General features: G+C 36.0%; 2 protein-coding genes across 3 annotated transcripts; one reads left to right on the top strand and one right to left on the bottom strand.

Moving 5' to 3' along the window:
- Positions 1-793: 793 nt before the first annotated feature.
- On the top strand, positions 794-14,006 carry LOC117333341 (BTB/POZ domain-containing protein 6-like). Of its 2 annotated transcripts, none has more exons than XM_033892597.1 (3): positions 794-847; positions 6,841-7,130; positions 8,022-14,006. In XM_033892597.1, exons 2-3 carry the CDS (start codon positions 6,862-6,864, stop codon positions 9,037-9,039), a joined length of 1,287 nt encoding a protein of 428 aa, XP_033748488.1. In that variant the 5' UTR covers positions 794-847; positions 6,841-6,861; the 3' UTR covers positions 9,040-14,006. The 2 variants fall into 2 exon arrangements, with proteins under 2 accessions (XP_033748488.1, XP_033748489.1); XM_033892598.1 differs by lacking the exon at positions 794-847 and adding an exon at positions 5,482-5,604.
- Positions 14,007-16,050: 2,044 nt separating this feature from the next.
- On the bottom strand, positions 16,051-17,295 carry LOC117332295 (zinc finger protein 862-like). Its single transcript, XM_033891181.1, has one exon. It carries the CDS (start codon positions 17,293-17,295, stop codon positions 16,051-16,053), a length of 1,245 nt encoding a protein of 414 aa, XP_033747072.1.
- Between the last annotated feature and the right edge of the window lie 4,047 nt (positions 17,296-21,342).

Raw genomic sequence — 21,342 nt, 5'->3', positions numbered from 1 at the left:
CAAGAAAAAAATATGATTTACCGACAAGAGGTTATAATTAGTCTACCGACAAGCCGACAAGAAAATGAACAATACGATCTTTTTTATTTCTTGATTTATACTAATTTAATTACACGTACAATGTAGTAATACATGTATATATCGACAATGATTGCATTACCAGAAAATGATTGATACAATTGTTTCTGTATCTTCGTTTCTAATAATTTCACTGCATTGAACGGAAACCGACAAGAAGTTAGAATTACCGACAAGAAGCCGACAAGAAAGAATAGAAAGGTTATTTCTTCGTACAAATAAATAAATTAAAAAAGCAACTATTTTGTATTTCATTTTCTATCTTATCGGCTTCTTGTCGTTAATTCAAGCCTCTTGTCGGTAGATCTATTCTTCTTGTCGGCTCAATATTACCTGTCACAACCATTATTTCAGACCACAAAATATTCCTAAATAAAAAAAATCAACAAATCTTACATTGTATTAATAAATAAAAACTATTTTATCTCTCATTTCCTTTCTTGTCGGCTTCTTGTCGGTAATTCTAACTTCTTGTCGGCTCTTGTCGGTAAATCTAGTTTCTTGTCGGCTCTTGTCGGCTCTTGTCGGTAACTAGTGAGACCCGCATTCCCTGTAATTAACCTACGTATAACGATGAAATGTGTTAAAAACACATATATCATTTTATTTCTTTTTTTTTATTTGAATTTTCCTAATGTTTTCCATTCAAATGTTAGTTAGCAAAATACATATGGTCTATCCTAATCCGGATTTGTCACGAACGGTTGCGTTAATTACAATCGTAACTACACTTCCGTATTTGGTTCACTTTCGTTTCAACATAGTTTTGGTAAGTGAAAACTGTTTTGGTTTAGGCCTACTTAGTGTAATCAAATCCAAGCAAAACTTGCCGGTTAATTCAACTTCTTTTTTTGTAAGATACCACTACACGTTAATGGAATAGTTTGTGTAAACTGTGCGTTACTGGATTGGATTGTCCGGTGATAGTACGGTAGACTTCAGGTATGTGATGTCATCAGGTCTTTGCGAACCTGGGCGACACATTGTTTGGTGTTTTCTTTTCAATTTAGTAGCTTCAAGTCACAAATTAACATTCATTGGTATCAATCCAATGTGTTACGATGTTTTGTTTTCTTGATAGTAGGCCTAGAATGTCCGCTCTTGGCTTCGGTGATAAATGAACATGTGCGTTCAGTTTCCAGGGCTTGACTTTTTACTCAAATACACTCAAATATACTCAAATACACTCAAATATACTCAAATACACTCAAATACACAAAATAAATACTCAAATACAAATAAAATTCACTTCTATGACATCAATTTGTATGTAATGTGATCATTAATTTGTAAATATTACGACATAAGGCCTGATAAAAACCAAAAAAACAACTTTGCAAGGGAGGTAACTCCTTTTCCTATACAACCTATCATACCTATTGAAAACGTCAGTCTGGTTTTCTTTAATGTTTTTTAAGGCCTGACTCTTTCCTACAAATATATTTGATTATTACTATTTTTTTTAAGGATGTTAGTCTGCCTGTCTCTTTCTACTAAATATATCAAATTACATGTAATATTGTTACTCAATCAAAATACTCTAGATTTCAATACATAAACTATAAAATGCCATGTATGCAAAGAATATTTACTCATGCACAAATATTTTTTTTAGTTTAGGAAATAGATTTTTTTGTCAGGTTATAGTCACTTTCAGCATTATACGGAATTACCGTGGATTAAAGGAAAAGTTTCCGTTCGTCCTTGTCCAAGTATCACTTATACTCAAAATATAACAATACCTGTACTAATGACTGTGTTTGATGCACTATTGTTCATGTGTTTTATCGTATAGATTTTAATTCCCCTTATCTCTCTATATCTATATCTGTGTAAATTTATGTGTGCTTATCATATCTATTCCGATGCCGATGGCAAAAGAGAATCAAATTTCCAGGAGGCATAGGAAGCGAACGGAGAGAGCTAACCATGGCACAGGATATGTGATGAACTTTAGAAACAGCAGATCAGAGTGTTTTGAAAAGTGAATAGTGTGAACTTCTGCTATCGGCATCGGAATAGTTTATTGGAATAGTTTACTTGAATTGTTTATTCATTTGATAATCTATCGTCATAATGATTTTTTTGTAAATCATTTATGTCATCTTGTAAAAATAAATGTATTAATATGTATGTAAAATTATATAGGGAAAGGGCTTAATATAAGTTTGATAACTTGTGCCCAATTCCAGGTAGATCTACAAAAATGTATAAAATATATTGTCATATTGAAAAGGAATATACATTTTAAGTTTGGTATGTTTAGTAACTTGTTTAATAATCTGTACAGAAATATATACAACCTGATGAAAAATAAGGGCGAATATGATTTAGTGCAAAACAACCCTTAGGGCGAACAAGATTTAGGGTGAAACGACCCATCACCGGTCCGTGTGGTACTGCATGTATATAAGTGCAGGCACAAGTGTTGATTCATCTGTATATATATATATTCCATCGTCATCCCAACTAGATATAATGTTAACTTAATGTTTTGGAGTCTGTTATTTAATCTTCATTAACCAACACAATTCGTACAGTTGTGTAACCTTCAGAAGTTGGGTTGACAACACATGTGGGACTTCGAGACACACTATAATATCCAGAGTAGTGTGTGATTGGCCCAGAGCCCTGACTTGTCCTACTACAAACTGGTGTAGAGTGTGTCCAAGAAAGGAGTACTGCCAAGTGCATTGGCCGACACCATCAGGTGAAATAGAGGATATCTAACAGTGTCTTCAGTAATACCAAATATATTTCACGAGTGGGGCCAATATTTTAATATTTTTCACAAGTGCGCAGCACGAGTGAAAAATATCAAAACATTAGCCACAGGAGTGAAATATATTTGGTATTACTGAAGACACTGTTAGATATTCTGTTTATTACATTTTTTATCAACGAAAAACCTACCCCGTATGCTAACTAAGGAGTCCAGCTGTTCCGGGCATGGCCAAAGGGCATTAAGCTTAATTAAGGGTTTACCTGTACAGGTACTGTACTAGTCATGCATGGCTACCCCTCCCCTAAACACTCATGTAATTATATATAATCAGTCCCCAATCTAATTTTTATCGTATGTACCTAATAAGTGTATAAATTAGTTTCCCGTTAAAATTATTGATTATTATTGAGAAATAAAAATACTGGTTTGCAAGTTTATATAATTTTATAATAAGACTTTCGAGATAATATTATAAAGGTTTTTAAAATCCAAACAAAAACTTGTGAGTTTACCTGTCGTTTTGATAAGTGTCACCAAGCTGTGTGTATTAGAGTATGGGTCAAATTCAAGTGTCAAAAATTATAGTTACAGTCATGCTAGACCAAATGTCTGCATCGACTAGATCTAAAAATAATAGGTAAAACAAATATATTTATAATTTGATTACTTTTTCATTACTTATAACATTATTTTATTTATAAGATTATAAACAAATGATTTTTTTTTCAAATGTCTATAGGGAGGTTAATTACTTATCATTATTATTTTGCTGAAATGATTGATTACAAAATGTTGCATTTGACTGACCACTTTTACATGGAATTTACCTGGTGGTCACTCAGGTATGACCATACAAGACCAAGGTGTGAAAATTGATCTGTTGGTTAGACCTTACCTGTAATTATCCCCTATTGTTCTACTCCCACGCCTGTAGTCTCACATGACCAAGAAAATACTTTACCTGTGTCGTAGTTCAGAATGTCTTACCTGGTAAACACTGGGTGTCGTATATTGATCTATAAGAATGCAAATTTATTAATACTTACATTTAAAGTTGGATTATTCACTTTGACTTTCTTTTTTGGTGGGGGAGATGGGCACAACAAGGTACAACCGAGAAGCCACAGGGAGATTAACTTGTTCCTCAGTTTGACCTGTTTTCATAATTATTTAACGCGACTCAACTTACATGTAATACAGTTCTGTGAACAGTCTACAATAGTTAACAGTGCTTGGTCAATTGTTTCATATTTTGTATTTGCAGTAAACAAAATTGCTTTTGGTTTCACTGAATTTTCATTTTCGTTATTTAAATGACAATCAAAATGCAGTATTGCTAATTAGTATATGGATGAAATCTAAAATGATTTCTCATTTTATAACAAACATGGCTTTCAATGGAGATTACATATATATATTTAATTAGGTACTCCTTAATTAATTAATAATTTATATTTCATGAATATAACTATAATTATAACATTGTATGTGAAGCTTTCAGGAAAATATATAAATTTGTTTGCTTATTCAATATAAAACAAATAATTAACATAAGTTGAGGGGAAGCTACATACTTTTACACACAATGAATTACATAGTGCCACTAAATCATAATAAAACCTTAACTGCAAGACTGATACCAGTCCAGTGCCCTTGGGACCCCTAGACCACTGCCATTCATACCTGTTACATATTAATTACCCTGTGTGGTGTGGGTCACACCTGATCAGGCTGGTTTCCCCAATTAACTCCAAGGGGGTCCATTTATAGCAGGCATTATACCGATACCTTATCTAACTATAGGTACCTCTCATAATATGCAAGTAATAATTGGCAAGATGAATGTACCTGTAGTCAGGTTTCATTAATACATCATTTACAAACATGAAATAAATATAAAATTAAACCACTAGAATGTCTGAAGATGGAATTTAATATTTCATATTGTTTTAGCATAGTATTAAAAATACACATTTCCTGCATCCGGCATGGATTGAATTCCTCTGGCCTTTATACGTTAAGACTGACATTTTGACAGAATATATTCTATTTAAGTCTAAATAAGAAATCTCTCTGTCAGCAAGTCTAAATTAGTACTGAGTCAGAAGGTTTAATTGTGCTACATACACGAACATGAGTAGCTATACCTTCAAAACTTGACTTGCACACATAATATACAACACATCAAATCATATAGCTCATAACATTTACCCAAGAACTGAAGTGAAGTGCACATCATAGTGCACTTGGGTTAACATCGTAATGCACTGGAGTTAACATTGTAGTGCACTGGAGTTAACATCGTAATGCACTGGAGTTAACATCGTAGTGAACTCAAGTGCACTACGATGTTTAGTCTAGTGCACTACGTTGTTCACTACGTGTGCACTACGAAGTGCACTTGGTACCAAGTTTAGTTTGCTCCCAACTGTAGGCCTAATGTAAACAAAAAAAGTAGTTTCCCCTGTCCAGATGCTGACATATATGTCGGGCTTTCTGATTGGTCAATTATTTTGGTATTTTCTAATCATTAATTTGATTGGTCAAATCACTAGTGAAAAATATCACTTTTATAGAATGAATAATTTTTGATATTTCACTGGTAAAAATGTAATAAAAATTATTTTCTTATCTTTACGTATGTTATCCTGTTTATGTCAAGCTGTGAATTTGTTTTGAGAAAACTGGAGAAAAACATCACAAAACCACATTCATGTCCATATCCACAATATCCAAAACAGTAGCTGAGATGACCAGGCTTTGTATGCACGGAGAGGAGTCATTACTACCTGTCAATACATGTAGGTGGCAGTAGAGCTTTATTCCCCTTCCCTTCAGAAAATAAGTCATCAAGCTTTCCAGGAGAAACAGTAAAAGTTGTTACTAAGTGAGAGTATTGATATATTTTCAATTTGAGTCACTACATATTTGTCCCATACCAGTGAAACCGGGGAGTGGGGGGGGTATATGTTTCTTCCCCATCTGTCTGTCAGTCAGTCGGTCATTCTGTCCACCCTGTTTTCTGTACTTTTCACAGCCATGCTTAAGGTATGGTGGTGAAAGTATGTAGCTTAAGCATGAGTAGCTACAGATCAAGTTCAAGTTTCAGGGTTTTTGAGCAAGGTCATGGTCACTGTTACTATTTTCAGCAGGGGTCAGTAGGAACATGCTTGTCTCTAAAGCTAGGGATCCCCTATCCCCAGTCGAGGCCTTTAAACACATTTATACATTTTGTAGGTTAAATGTACATGTTGCGACTGGGGATAGGGGATCCCTAGCTTTAGAGCCAGCAGATGCTATTCAATTGCTCTGCTAGATATATATGAGGACCCTAAGTGGCTTAGGATTTTAATAGGACTCAATTCAATGCCTCTGCTTGTTATAGGACCCCAGGAAGTGGCATAAGAGTCTGACACTATTCAGTATTATAGGATACCTAGTTGCTTAAGAGTCTGCCACTATTCAGTATAGGACTCTAAGTGGCTAAGAGGAGTCTGATGTTATGAATTCAATGCCTCTGTTGTGTATAGGACCCCTAAAGACTTTAGATTCTGATGCTATTCATTGCCTCTGTTAGTGTAGCACCCCTAAAGAATTGAGAGTCTGATGCTGTTCAATGCCTCCACTTGGTATAAAGGACCCTTATTGTTTTAAGATTCTGATGCTATCTAACGCTTCCATTTGGCAAAGGGCCCCTAAAGGCTTAAGGAAGTCTGATACTAATCAATACGGGTACCTCCAGTCCTCCACTGGGTATATAGGACGCCTAGTGGCTTAAGATTCTGACACTATTTAACGCTTATGAGTCTGACACTATTTAACACCTCCGTCGGGTAAAGGACCCCTAAAGGTTCAAGACTCTGACACTATTCAATGCCTCCAATGGGTATATAGAACCCTTATTGTCTTAAGAATCTAACAATATTAATTCAATGCCTTTTGCCTAGGATAGGACCATTGTCATAAGAGTAGTTTTAACAGGATTCTGAAAAGTCTCCCAGGGGTAATGTATGCATGTACAATGTATCTCTTTCTAGATTTACTCGCCACACAGATAAATGGCAGCTGGAGGAGATGGACCTCAGGACTGGAGAGATGGTAAAACCCTGGTTCAATGTAACCGCTACATCCTGGAACAGGAAATCGGCTGTGATGTCCACTTTATTGTCGGACCACCAGACAACCAACGACGAATTGGGGCCCATAAATCACTATTAATGGCCAGAAGTGATGTGTTCTTTGCCATGTTTGAGGGATCTATGGCGGAACTAAATAGCATGATAACAATTCCTGATATTGACCCTATTGTCTTCAAGTTGATGTTACAGTAAGTATATTGGTATTTTGTTTTCTGTTTTTCCATGTAAAACATTTCATAATTTGTATTTATATTTTTTATATTGCTTCCATTTTACATAATTTAATTTAAAGGTTTAACAAGGGCTGTCATCAGTTACCTACCAACATCTATTCCCTATATGAGACTTTGCTTTATACCTGCACACATACTGTAATTATGTGTGTACTGGAAAGTGGAAATGTGTTTTTATTACTTAGTCTTGGTTGTGCAGGCATGTAGAGGAGAACACTTTCATTTATGATTGCATGTTTCAGGTATGGGTTTTTAAGGGATTGAACCAGTCTGTGTAGGAGCTAGGCTAGAGTGTATCGTAATTAGTACATTATGTTATAACTCGCTCAACATTATCATGTGTTACCTAAAGCATCTTAACAAAATTAATTCCTCAAATATTTGTCAAATTATTAAAAGCTTCAAGAACAACTATTGTAAATGAAGCAAGTGAGACACAATCAATCATATACAGTACCAGAAGGTGATTCATTTAAGTAGCTGTTATATTTATGAAGGTCATCTGATGGTTGTCATAGTGGTTGTTTGTATTAGGATTAAACAATCAAAGTTTTCGTGCATAACACCTATTTAGAAATTATTCTCATGTTCCCCTACTGGGATTCAAGTTGAACTTACTGTATCCAGATCAACTGTGGGGATCATTTCACCAGAATGGTTTAATGGTATTTTGACCCCAGGTCATTTCAGTAAACTCACCATAATAGCATTTTGATCCCAGGTCATTTCACCATTATGGCATTTTGACCCACTTATGATTGAAAATAACATGCTACATCAGTTCATATTAGTTGTTGGATTCTCAGTTTAAATACTATTATAGTATGATCAATTTCTTCTCTACAGGTTTATTTACTGTGATGATGCCAAAGTGGACTTGATGGACAGCTTTCCTATGCTGTACGCAGCTCAAAAGTATAACTTAAAAAGTCTTGCTCAAAAACGCATCGAGCGAATAAAAAGCATGATTTCAACTAACAGGGTATGCTGGGTTTTAATGCATGCATGTATCTGGGTTCAAGATGAGGTCAAAGAACTGTGCTTGGAGCATATCATTCTTCACTCCTATGCTGTGTTTGGTACAAGAGGATTCTTGGAACTGACCGAGGCCAGCCTGATAGAGATTTTGAAACTCCACAGAATCAATATGGAAGAAAAAGACATATTTGAAGCTGTTATTAAGTGGGCAAATCAAAAATGTAGAACTGATTCGATAGAAGCTAGCGGTGAAAATATGCGCCGTATCCTGGTCAATATTTTGCCATATATTCGATTTGCAAGAATGGAACAATCATATTTTTCAGACAAAGTCTCTCACATGGAGATATTGACACAAGATCAAATTCTGGAAAATTTCCGATTCTTAACTTCAAAGAAGGCTGACCATCCAGATCAACCAAGAGATAGAAGAATCGTTTTTGAAAGATTTTCTGGGGTGAAGAGTGGCAAAGGTTATTTTCGTGGAAATGCTGATGCCATCTCATTCATGCTATCCAATAATGTCAGGTTGCATGAATTGCTGATCTATGGGAGCTGCCAGTTTCAAGCTTCATATAAAATAGCATTGAAGATATTAGAAGATGGTGAACATCAGTTGTGTCAAAAAAGCATTGAACTTGAAACAGATGGCTACACCAAGACTTACCCACTGGAGATTGATCCTCCATTGATGATGAAAAGAGAAATTTGTTACACTCTGTTGATGGCGATGGAAGGCCCAGTCAGTTACTATGGTGATAGAGGTGTCGTTCAAAAACAACAGGAGGGAATGACCATTACCTTCATGCCAAATGAAAAAGGACTGAATGGCACAAACATCAAACAAGGACAGTTCAGTGGCTTTGTATTCAAGGAAGTGAAATGAAGAAAAAATCTTAGACATATTCACAACAAAGTGGGTATATTTTACCTACTGTGTGCAGATTGTATACTGTAAGAAGCAATGGAATTGTAGTTTTCAGGGCCAAATCTTTCTAAATTACATTAGCTAATCTACTACTTTACAGTTTAAACAGATTAATCTTTTACTTTCTGGCCATTTTGTAACATGATTGTGCAATCATCATTTTCCTGAACAACATATATTTCACAATTCTTAAGGCCCCTAGTGGGATTCAGCTCTAATTTACCTGAATTGATCCTGAGATGGTCCTGGCCAAGTGTTGTAACTTTTTGGGTCTGAAATCCTAGATGGCCACCATGGCAGCCTTTGCCACCTGTACCACTATACTTGCTACTGCATGAATATGTACACTACAGTACGGTAGTACAAGGGACTTTAGACTTAAGTGAATGTTAAGGCCTATTGAGCCTCTTGTTTAACACAGTTACCCGAAGGCCAAGTGTTATTATGCCATAGTGGGGCAAATTCTGAATTCTGAATAACCAAGAACCATAGACCTGATATTGGGCCTACAGCATGATGAGGTAAATGACTACCAAGTTTGTTGAAATGAATGACCTTGACCTATATTCAGACTCACCAATTTCAATGTAAGATCTTTAAAAAAAAATCTTCTCAGTAACAAAGAGGCCCAGAGATCTGATATTGGTTTTGTAGTATGCTAGAGTTAAGAGCTACCAAGTTTGTTCAAATGAATTACTTGACCTACATTGAAGGTCACTGGGCCAGGGGTCATATATGCAAAAATCCTTAAACAAAAACTTCTTTTCAATAATCCAGGTACAGGGAGATCTAGTAATTTGCATGTAGCATGCTTGGATGAACGGCTACCGATTTTGTTCAGGTAAAATGACCTACAGTAGATTTACATTGCAGGTCACAAGAGTCAAATGTGGTAAAATCTTTAAACAATCTCTTCTCATTAACCAGTTGCAAGATGCTTAATGATATTGAGTTAGCAAGTATCCCTTAGATGAAGAGGTAACAATTTTGTTCAAATGAAGAACATTGAGTTTCAAGGTCACAGGTGTCCAATAAACAAAAAAGCTGTGGTGGTCCTATAGGCTTGGTGTATGCTAGGAAGAATACACTAAGGCTCCTGTCATTAAAATGAGGTATTTGGGTTAGCATCCATATAAATCACATAGATTAATTTTATGATTGTGTAATGGAGTAGCAGGTCAGCAATCAATACATGTCCATAGGTCTTCTAGTTAAAGATATTGGTCTCCTAAATCAAAAGCTAAATACCTGTTTGTCAGAGTTCCTTAAAAATGATAGTCTGAAGCTCTGAAAAAATTAAATGTGTTATGTATTTTTGTTTAATGTGAGTTCTACTTGATGATATGCATTTTCTTTTCACTTTAGTAATACCATAAATGTAAGCTTCTCAAACAATGCTTTTTATGAAAATAGATTAAGGATGCAAGGATTGATTCATTATAAAGAATTGACCAACTCTGGTTGTAGTGTAGTGCCTTTGTAAATTATGGTCCGTGTCCTCTGAATGCTATAATATTGTAATGGTTGAGAGTACAGATCACTTCTGCTGGTAGAAGCTCACTTTCAAGCCTATATAGTGATTGGATGTTGGCTTTGAGCAATGACAATGACAGAATATACTGACTGTAAATATGAGACAACACCTACATTTATGTAGCAATAGGTGAGTCCTGTAGGCGCCTGTAACTAACTAACAAACAAACATTGTGAGGATTGTTAACAAGCTTCTACAGGACAGGAACATTGTGAGGATTGTTGACAAGCTTCTACAGGACAGGAATATTATGAGGACTGTTAATAAGCTGGATTGTTAACAAGCTTCTACACAATAGGAACATTGTGAGGATTGTTAACAAGCTTCTACAGGACAGGAACATTGTGAAGATTGTTAACAAGCTTATAAAGGACAGGAACATTGTGAGGATTGTTAACAAGCTTCTTCAGGACAGGAACATTGTGAGGATTGTTAACAAGCTTCTACAGGACAGGAACATTGTGAAGATTGTTAACAAGCTTCTACAGGACAGGAACATTGTGAGGATTGTTAACAAGCTTCTACAGGACAGGAACATTGTGAGGATTGTTAACAAGCTTCCACAGGACAGGAACATTGTGAGGACTGTTAACAAGCTTCCACAGGACAGGTACATTGTGAGGACTGTTAACAAGCTTCCACAGGACAGGAGCATTGTGAGGATTGTTAACACGTTTCTATAGCTACAGGACAGGGACATTGTGAGGATTGTTAATAAGCTTCTTCAGGACAGGAACATTGTGAGCACTGTTAACAAGCTTCTTCAGGACAGGGACATTGTGAGGAGTGTTAATAAGCTTCTTCAGGACAGGAACATTGTGAGCACTGTTAACAAGCTTCTTCAGGACAGGGACTTTGTGAGGAGTGTTAATAAGCTTCTTCAGGACAGGAACATTGTGAGCACTGTTAACAAGCTTCTTCAGGACAGGGACATTGTGAGGATTGTTAACAAGCTTCTACAGGACATGAACATTGTGAAGATTGTTAACAAGCTTCCACAGGACAGGAACATTGTGCGGATTGTTAACAAGCTTCTACAGGACATGAACATTGTGAAGATTGTTAACAAGCTTCCACATGACAGGAACATTGTGAGCACTGTTAACAAGCTTCTTCAGGACAGGAACATTGTGAGGATTGTTAACAAGCTTCTACAGGACAGGAACATTGTGAGGACTGTTAACAAGCTTATAAAGGACAGAAACATTGTGAGTACTGTTAACAATTCTGTGTAAGGATTTTTCGGAAATGTATGAATATTACAATTTATTACAAATCATTACAAATAATAAGCTTTATTATTTTCAAAGCAAATAATTGATAGAAGATACATATTTTTTTTTTTTTTTAAATGTGACAAATAAACTTTAAACTTTTCATCGGAGTGAACAAAAACGGAAAATTGTGAACCCATGTTTAGTACTTAAATATGAATTGTTAAACATCTATGAAAAGAAAAGAATGTTACGTTATTTCATTGAAAATTTATGAAATGATTTAACAAGTTTTGTATTTAAAGTCAACTCTTGTGTTTGGTTTGTTGTGTCGATGGTTTGTGGAATAGGCAAGTATTTGATACATCCAACACGGAAACCGAACTATCGTGATTTTTAGCTAAACATTGAAATTGAGAAACCTTTAGATATAACAATGGAAATAAAAATTGTGGTGTCTGGTCTGTTGTATTGACCATCAGTGGAAGTGATAAGAGTTGATATGACCAACACGGAAACTGAACGCTCGATATGATAGATCAGATGACCGTGTTCATGATTCATGAACTAATTCAAATATTTGGAAAAAAAAAATTGAATGCATAAAAAAAAGAAAATAAATAAATAATAAAAATGAAGCACTATGATGACAAGGAAAAAAGGAAAACCATCAGCAAATATGGAAAAATACGACATAGGATATACATTTGTATATGAAATTTTTAGAAAAAACAAAAGAATGAACGCTTACAAGAAATATATTTTTGTGACACACACCTTACTGTATGTAGACCCCTCTTTCTGACTCTCTCTGTATCTCTCTGTCTCTCTCTTATCTCTCTGTCTCTATCTGTCTCTTTTTGTCTCACTATGTATCTCTCTGACTGTCTGTCTGTCTATCTCTGTCTGTCTGTCTCCTCTCTCTCTCTCTCTCAGTACAAGTTAACACCTCACTTTTCATCTCTCTCTCCGCCTCAATCTATCCAGTTTTTAGTGTTTTTTCTCTACCTCTCTCTCTTTTTCCTAATCTCTCCCTCCCTCTGTCCTGCACCCCTACTTTTTATCTCCCTCTCGCAATCTGAATTTATCTAATTTCTTTCTCCACTTCCCGCTCATTCCTATCCCATCTCTACCCCCACCCCCTCTGCACTATCACACACCCTCTCTAAATCTAACTTTATTTCTGTTTTCACTCTTTATTTATTATTTTTAAGCCCATAGAAAATTAAAAAAGAAATACGTACAGTATGTTTTATGTTGCATTGTAACCATGCATTGATGCTGAAAATAAACCTTTTCCTGAGTGCGAAAAAAAAAAAAAAAAAATGTGACAAATACAACTGCAAACTTAATTGTTCGTTATCATTTCCGGGACCTCGTAAAGCGGCCTTCAACACTAGCCAGTCAAAACGCATTGAACCACGTTATTACAAAAAAGTCCCGTTCAAAGGTCTCCGTGTCAACCGGTTACCAGTCAAAACGTATTTAGAGTTTATTCCACAGGTTGTATAAAATAAAAATGAATAGTATCCAACAGTTGTAATAATTATTTGATGCCTTGAGAGTAAATATGTGTTACACGTTTTCCTACATTGTGCATGTATGAGGTTAAACATTTGATGAGAACATATCTGAAGTACTTTAATCCACCATTGAATTGGAACTGTCCATGATACCGGGCTTGATAATTTTAAAGACTGCTGAGGGGACAAGGAATAAAGGTACAATCGTGTTTCTTTATCGCTGTATTCTTGGTCGATGCAATTGTTTTTATTATTCACATAATGTGAATAAGTATTCGTCCATACAGTCAGTATAGATACTACCTGTGATTTACAATATATTTATTCAAAATACTTTTTGTTTTTGTGTCGAGAAATGTTTTATTAACAAAGTTGGACCCCTTCAAAGGTTCGGACATGTGTGAATATATATTACTAAACACTTTTTACACCATTGACGGTATGAACAGCAAGAATATTTATTGTGAATAATGAAATTCAACGTACAATTATTTTTCAAAATATTATTGTTATGTTTAATATGATTGACAGTGTTTTATTTCTTTATGAATGAAATTGTGGCAGTTATGTACTGTACAGAAGATGTTTTAAAGAATTACAAATTTGGATGTCAGCACAGCGGTATTTTAATAAAATATATCTTTAGTAATAACATTACTTTTTATTTTTTGTTTTGTTTTTGTTAGCTCACCTGGTCCGAAGGACCAAGGTGAGCTTATGCCATACTGTGGCGTCTGTCGTCCGTCCGTCGTCCGACCGTCAACAATTGACTAATTTGACTTCTTCATAACCGTTAATCGGAATTTGAATACATTTGGTCAGAAGCATCCCTATGGGTAGGGGACTCAAAATTGTACAGATGATGAGGCTGACCCCCTGGATGCCTCTGGGGCAGGGCCAAAAGGGGTCAATTTGGCTATATTGATAACAAGAGCTGTTGGAGAACAGCATAGCTCGTCTCGCAAATGTTTGTCAATAAATAATTCAAATATATTAATTGGTATGGTTTCGCAAATTGCATTAATAATATTTATATTGTTTACTTGATCAGATTGTGTTTTGTGAATTCATACAATTTTCAAAACCATACCAGTTTATATATATATAAATTATTTATTGACAAACATTTGGGAGACAAGTTATGCTGTTGTAGATTGAATGAATACATTAAATACAAATGTAATTGCTTTTGGACCTATTTCTTCAATTTTTTGATAGAATATTATCCTTATGAGAGTTGTCTCCCTTGAAAAATGTGGACCGGTATACATTGTCTAATGTGAGCATTTTCACATTGTTTTTTTTTCAGTTTCACTCCAAGAAGGGATAGTGTAACTCCAGAGGGACTCTTTTACCAAATTTCAGCACCCTAGTACAATCATAAAGTGATGTGTTAATAGCTTTCAACACTTGCACAATTGATTTGAAAAATCTAGTTTATTCCCAAAAAGATCTTTCAGTTTCGCTCAGACAAGGGAAAGTTTAACCCCCACAGGGAACCTAATACCATATATTACTATGCCTTTCAACGCTCGCAACACAAACTTAACATAAATTCCAAAGACTACAAAAAAAGAAAAGTTTAACTCCAGAAATGGATTGCCTTAATCAGGGCATCCAGTAGGTGGAAAATGTCAAGAGTCAGTGACCCTTGACTTGTAAATCCTGAGAGTCAAATTCAAATCCTGAGAGTCAAAATTATAGAATGTCAAAAAGTCAGGTGTCAAGTTTTTATCAAACGATTAAGTCAACGCGTACTTTGGCACAATGTCTGTATTGTTTGTATCCATGTATTAATCTTTTTTTTTTTTTTTTTTTTAATTTACCTAATAGACTACAAATACTGTAATATGCTGGACTTGAACTAAACATCAAGAACTTTTCCTTACAGCAGGTTGTGAAGATCTAGAGCTGGTCCATCAATGGGAGAAGATTTTAGCACAATATTGAAGGAATTTGTGTCATTTTCATGTCTTAAATCAAACATTCGATACCTCTACTTTTACAACAGTTTCATGACTTTTTCAAACTTTCAATTGAAATTAAAAGTTATGATCAAGAAGTAAGAAATGAAAATGACTGAAATTGATCAATAAGAAATTAACAAACAAACAATGTTTAACATTTAGACTGACAAATAATTTAATGGTGTGATATGTATTTTCTCTGAATAAATATACCAACATGTACCAAACACTTTCAACAATAAACTCTACATTTATCCTAAACTTAACCTGCAGCACTAGTCGACATCCTTATGTTATTAATATAATTATATTTCTCTGTCTCAGTCACACTTCCATAACATACAGTAATTTAACAAATTGAAAGTCACACTCCCAAATCATACAATAGTAACAATGCTAGATCATAAATTTATAATTACCAGGTAGTTAGGGAAAGATATTTGAATTTCACATTTTGCCACTGTTTACAAACATTTACATCATAAAATATTATATTATATCACAGTCACACTTAAAAAACACTTGCAGACATAGGTTGCATAGCTCTATTACCCACTATTAGAACTCTGTCACATTTTCACTATACTTCCTCCTCTGTTAGTTAAGGGAAGATATATGGATTTCACAAATAAGTTAACTTATAAGAGTATATCACAGTCACACTTAAAAGATAATTGCAGACACAGGTTACACTAGCTGTTCTATTAGACCTCAGTCACATTGTCACCATTTCACTTCCTCCTCTGTTTGGTTTTCACAAACTTCCTGATGCTAACAGTGGGGTCAAAGTCTGTCACACTGGGGCCTTCCTCCGAGATTCTAATGAGTTTGGTCACAGTAGCATGTTTCAAACAAGACCTGGCTTTTGTTTTTAGTCTATTTTGCGATGAAAATCCACGTTCACATGCCACAGATGTCATAGGGGCGGCCAGAAGAATCTGTGCGAGGATAGCGAAGTCTGGAAATACATCCGAGTATTTACTAACAATATGGACACAACTGTCTTTCAGAGACTTCCCACGGAGTGATTTCAAAACACATTTGAATTGTTCAAAGTCCTCTTTCAGTTGGTCTCCATCATCCAGTGGATCTTCCCCTCCATATAAATCAACAAGAGTCTGGAGCTCTTCTTTCCCATGGGCAGTTACTGCAGTCAATGAGGATGGCAGGCATTCTGGATTGAGGATGATGTTAAGCATCTGTATCTTCCCCAAGGAGTCCTGCTCAAATCTGTCACGAAGATTTTCACACAGCTTGTCAAGGTATTTGTTGGCCTCTGTCTGGAATTGAATCCGCATAGACTGGCGGTCCTGAATCTTTACATCTTGATAATATCCATCACGCTGCTGAAGTTTGTCATATACCTCCTGGGGGTGTCGTCCATTGTCAGTCTTTATAGACTCCAGTTTCTGAAGGGTAGCATCCACCATCACATTAACAGTATCTACATCCACGTGGTCACGCTGGAATACCTTGGAGAGTTTACCAACACATGACAGGACATCCTTCAGAAAAGCAGTGGTGAGTACAAAGGTCACAGGCTTGATGCGATTAAGAAGTCCTTTTGCCTCAGCATTTCCAGCAGTACTACCCTTCGCAGCATCACTATCCAGTGTCACAAGTAGAGCTGGATATGTATCTAAGATAGCTGTCACTGCAGCCTCAAGAGAGAGCCAACGGGAACTGGCAGGTTCCTTCAATGACAGACAGCGCATGTTGTCATCCTGAAGAAGGGCCTCCACTGCTCTGAGCTGGTTGTAACGAACAGCAGAATTGTGGAAGTATCTATAAATCAACTTAAGGCTTCTCTGAAAATCATCAAAAAGTGGAACGTCTCTGCAGGCCTGTCTAGCGGCTAGAGCAAGTCTATGAGCAACACAGTGGACTTGAAGGAGACGTGGGCTGTGATCAGCACGGACTCGAGCTCCAACTCCATTTGCCTTTCCCGTCATTACAGATGCTCCATCACTGGCCATGTTCACGATTTTAGTACAATCCATTCCCAGTTCACTACACTTGTCTACAATGGCATTCATTTAATGTCTCGGCCTTCCCATCATGTACAGAAACACAATCTATGAAATAATAATTAATCATCCATAGGGACTCTATTGCCAAATATCAACACCCTAGTATAAATATAAAGTGATGTATTAAAACCTTTTAACACTTGCACCAAAATAAGTCCAAAAATTTGAAAAATCTGTTGGTTTTTTTCCCCAAAAAAATCTTTTAGTTTAACTACGGCAGGGGATAGTTTAACTCCAGAGGGACTCTATTGCCAATTATCAGCACCCTAGTACAATTATAAAGTGATGTATTAATACCTTTCAACACTTGCACCAAAAACTTAACGCAGTAATTTTCTAAGTCCAAAAAAAAATCAAAAATCTGTTTAACTCCAGCCGGGGATAGTTTAACCCCCACAGGGACCATATTATCATAAATTACTATGCCTTTCAACACTTGCACCAAAAACTTAACATTTGAAAAACCAACGCCGACGCCGGAGTGACGACATGAGCTTTCACTCTTCTTCAAAGAGACGAGCTAAAAACGACTTCTTCTCTGAAACCGACCAATGGATATATATCGATCATATTTGTCTGGTAGCATCCCTAAGGGAATGGGGATTCAAAATTGTACAAATGATGGGGCTGACCCCCCAGGGGCCTGAGGGGCGGGGCCAAATGTGGTCAATTGGGCTATATTGATATAAACGACTTCTTCTCTGAAGCCAAGCAATGGATATCGCTCATATTTCTCTGGTAGCATCACTATAGGGTGGGGAATCAAAATTGTACAAATGATTACCCCTAAGGGGCCTGAGGGGTGTGGCCAAATGTGGTCAATCGGGCTAAATTGATATAAACAACTTCTCTGAAACCGAGTCATAGATATCGTTCATATTTGCCTGGTAGCATCACTATGGGCCATGGGGTGGGGATTCAAAATTGTACAAATGATTTGGCTGACCCCCCCAGGGGCCTGAGGGGTGGGGCCAAATGTGGTCAATTTAGCTATATTGTTATAAATGACTTCTTCTCTGAAACCTAGCAATGGATATCACTCATAGCTCCATGATAGCATCACTATGGGGATACATAGTATTCAAAACTGTATAAATGGTGGGGACCTAACCCCCTGGGGGCCAGAGGGGCGGGATTTGGTTTGGTTTGTTTTTGTTTAACGTCCTATTAACAGCCAGGGTCATTTAAGGACGTGCCAGGTTTTGGAGGTGGAGGAAAGCCGGAGTACCCGGAGAAAAACCACCGGCCTACAGTCAGTACCTGGCAACTGCCCCACGTAGGTTTCGAACTCGCAACCCAGAGGTAGAGGGCTAATGATAAAAGTGTCGGTACACCTTAAAACCACTCGGCCACCGCGGGACCAAAATGGGTCAATATAGCTGTACTAATATAAATAGCTTCTCTGAAACTGAGCAATGGATATCAATAATATTTCCATGATAGTATCCCTATGGGGTGATGGTTATGTGGTATTAGGACACGTTAGTTTAAACGACACTGTTGTTTATGAGTCGATGGTTATATGAAACTGTTGTTTATAAGTCGATGCTGATGCGCGGTATTGCCACACTGTTGGTCATACAAATTGACGCTATGATATTATGATATATATTTGTAGTTGTCAGTGAGCGCTATTACTACACTATTTTTTACGAGTTGTCACTGAGCGGTATTATGACACTATACATTTATAGAAATTGACGTTGGTATGATATTATGCACCGTTGTTTATAGAAATTGACGTTGGTATGATATTATGCACCGTTGTTTATAGAAATTGACGTTAGTATGATACCACGGCACCGTTTTTTAGCTCGTCTCTTCGAAGAAGATTGAGAGCTTATGTTGTCACTCCGGCGTCGGTGTCGGCGTCGGCGTTGGTTTTTCAAACGTTAAGTTTTTGGTGCAAGTGTTGAAAGGTATTAATACATCACTTTATAATTGTACTAGGTGATGATAATTGGCAATAGAGTCCCTCTGGAGTTAAACTATCCCCTGCCAGAGTTTAACTAAATGATTTTTTTTTTTTTTTTGAAAAAAAAACCCCAGAATTTTCAAATGTTTGGATTTAGAATATTTCTGCGTTAAGTTTTTGGTGCAAGTGTTGAAAGGCATAGTAATTTATGATAATATGGTCCCTGTGGGGGTTAAACTATCCCCGGCTGGAGTTAAACAGATTTTTGATTTTTTTTGGACTTAGAAAATTACTGCGTTAAGTTTTTGGTGCAAGTGTTGAAAGGTTTTAATACATCACTTTATAATTGTACTAGGGTGCTGATATTTGGCAATATAGTCCCTATTGAGTAAGACAATCCCTTCACGGAGTAAAACTTTTAAAAAATTGGATTTTTTCTTTTTAAATCTGTTTTTTTTTTTTTTTTTTTTAATCTTTGGTTTTTGTGTTAAGTTTATGTTGTGAGTGTTGAAAGGCATAGTAATACATAGTATTAGGTTCCCTGTGGGGGGTTAAACTTTCCCTTGCCGGAGTTAAATTGAAAGATTTTTTTGGGGAAAAACCATATTTTTTTAAATTTTTGTGCAAGTGTTGAAAGCTATTAACACATCACTTTATGATTGTACTAGGGTGCTGATAATTGGTAAAAGAGTCCCTCTGGAGTTACACTATCCCTTCTTGGAGTGAAACTGAAAAAAAAACAATTTGAAAATGTTCTCATTAGACAATTTATACCAGCCACATTTTCAAAGGAGACAACTCTCATAAGGATAATATTTTATCAAAAAATTGAAGAAATATGTCCAAAAGCAATGACATTTATATTTAATATATTCATTCAATCTACAACAGCATAGCTTGTCTTCCGAAAGTGTGTCAATACATAATTTATATATATATAAACTGGTGTGGTTTTGAAAATTGCATGAATTCACAAAACACAACCTGATCAAGTAAACAATATAAATATTATTTATGCAATTTGCGAAACCATTCCAATTAATATATTTGAATTATTTATTGACAAACATTTGCGAGACGAGCTATGCTGTTCTCCAACAGCTCTTGTTTAGAATTTGACGTTGGTATGATATTACGACACTATTGTTTATAGAAAATGACGTTGGTATGATATTACGACACTGTTGTTTATAGAAAATGACGTTGGTATGATATTACGACACTGTTGTTTATAGAAAATGACGTTGGTATGATATAACGACACTGTTGCTTATAGAAATTGACCTGGCACGTCCTTAAATAACTCATTGCCACATACATGTACTCCCAAACAACCTTAAATTCTAGTTGGCAATCCAAGATGCTCAGACCACTGGCCTGGACGCTTGACCGGGGGAGTCCTCAAGACAGTGTATAAAAATAACTCGCCGGATTTATATTTATCGCGAGATTTGTCACGGATCCGAGAACGAGGCTATAACAACGTGCGCTACACATTAACTACACACATGGCCGTTGTTTACATATCGAGCATACGTGAACTTTGCCTTATAATACTTATAATCATTTAAACATATTAACATAATATTCGCGTAATAACTGAACAAAATAAACAAAAATATATATAGTTTACATTTAAATACTTAATTTTAAAATGTAGCAATATGCATACCACAAAACATCGATAAAAGTTTAGATCGGTGAAGGTGACAATGTTCAAAAGCTAACCAGCAATTCAATAGACGTCCGGCAAACTCGGAATTCGTGTCTGTTCCCTTTTTATTTCTGGCTAAGTTCCAACGAATCATTTCCTTTCCTAAGGAAATACTCAGGTTTTGCCGATTCCACTCACCTTTGCTTTTTTTTTTTGGCAGAATCTATCTGCATTTTCCCAGGTCCACGCTTTCGGCGTTCCGCCATTTTGTATGGACTGTAAAACCCGCCGTTGCATTGTGGGACTAATTTTCAGAGAAATTTGGTCCGGCAGCCACAATTATTATTTATGGGAATTCCCCGTATACTTTCATAAATACACATTTTCTTTCAGTTTCTGATTCACCATAGTCTGTAAGCGATGT

This window comes from Pecten maximus, chromosome 8, assembly GCF_902652985.1.
Source record: "Pecten maximus chromosome 8, xPecMax1.1, whole genome shotgun sequence".
NCBI lineage: Eukaryota > Metazoa > Mollusca > Bivalvia > Pectinida > Pectinidae > Pecten > Pecten maximus.
This window is presented reverse-complemented; position numbering and strand designations above follow the sequence as displayed.

What these genes read in the sequence shown, in the direction of transcription:
- LOC117333341 (XM_033892597.1), top strand. Translation starts at nt 6,862, where the DNA reads ATGGCAGCTGGAGGAGATGGACCTCAGGACTGGAGAGATGGTAAAACC. An exon ending in GTCTTCAAGTTGATGTTACA is followed by an intron (nt 7,131 to 8,021) that starts GTAAGTATATTG and finishes TCTTCTCTACAG; the next exon opens with GTTTATTTACTGTGATGATG.
- LOC117332295 (XM_033891181.1), bottom strand. Translation starts at nt 17,295, where the DNA reads ATGGCCAGTGATGGAGCATCTGTAATGACGGGAAAGGCAAATGGAGTT.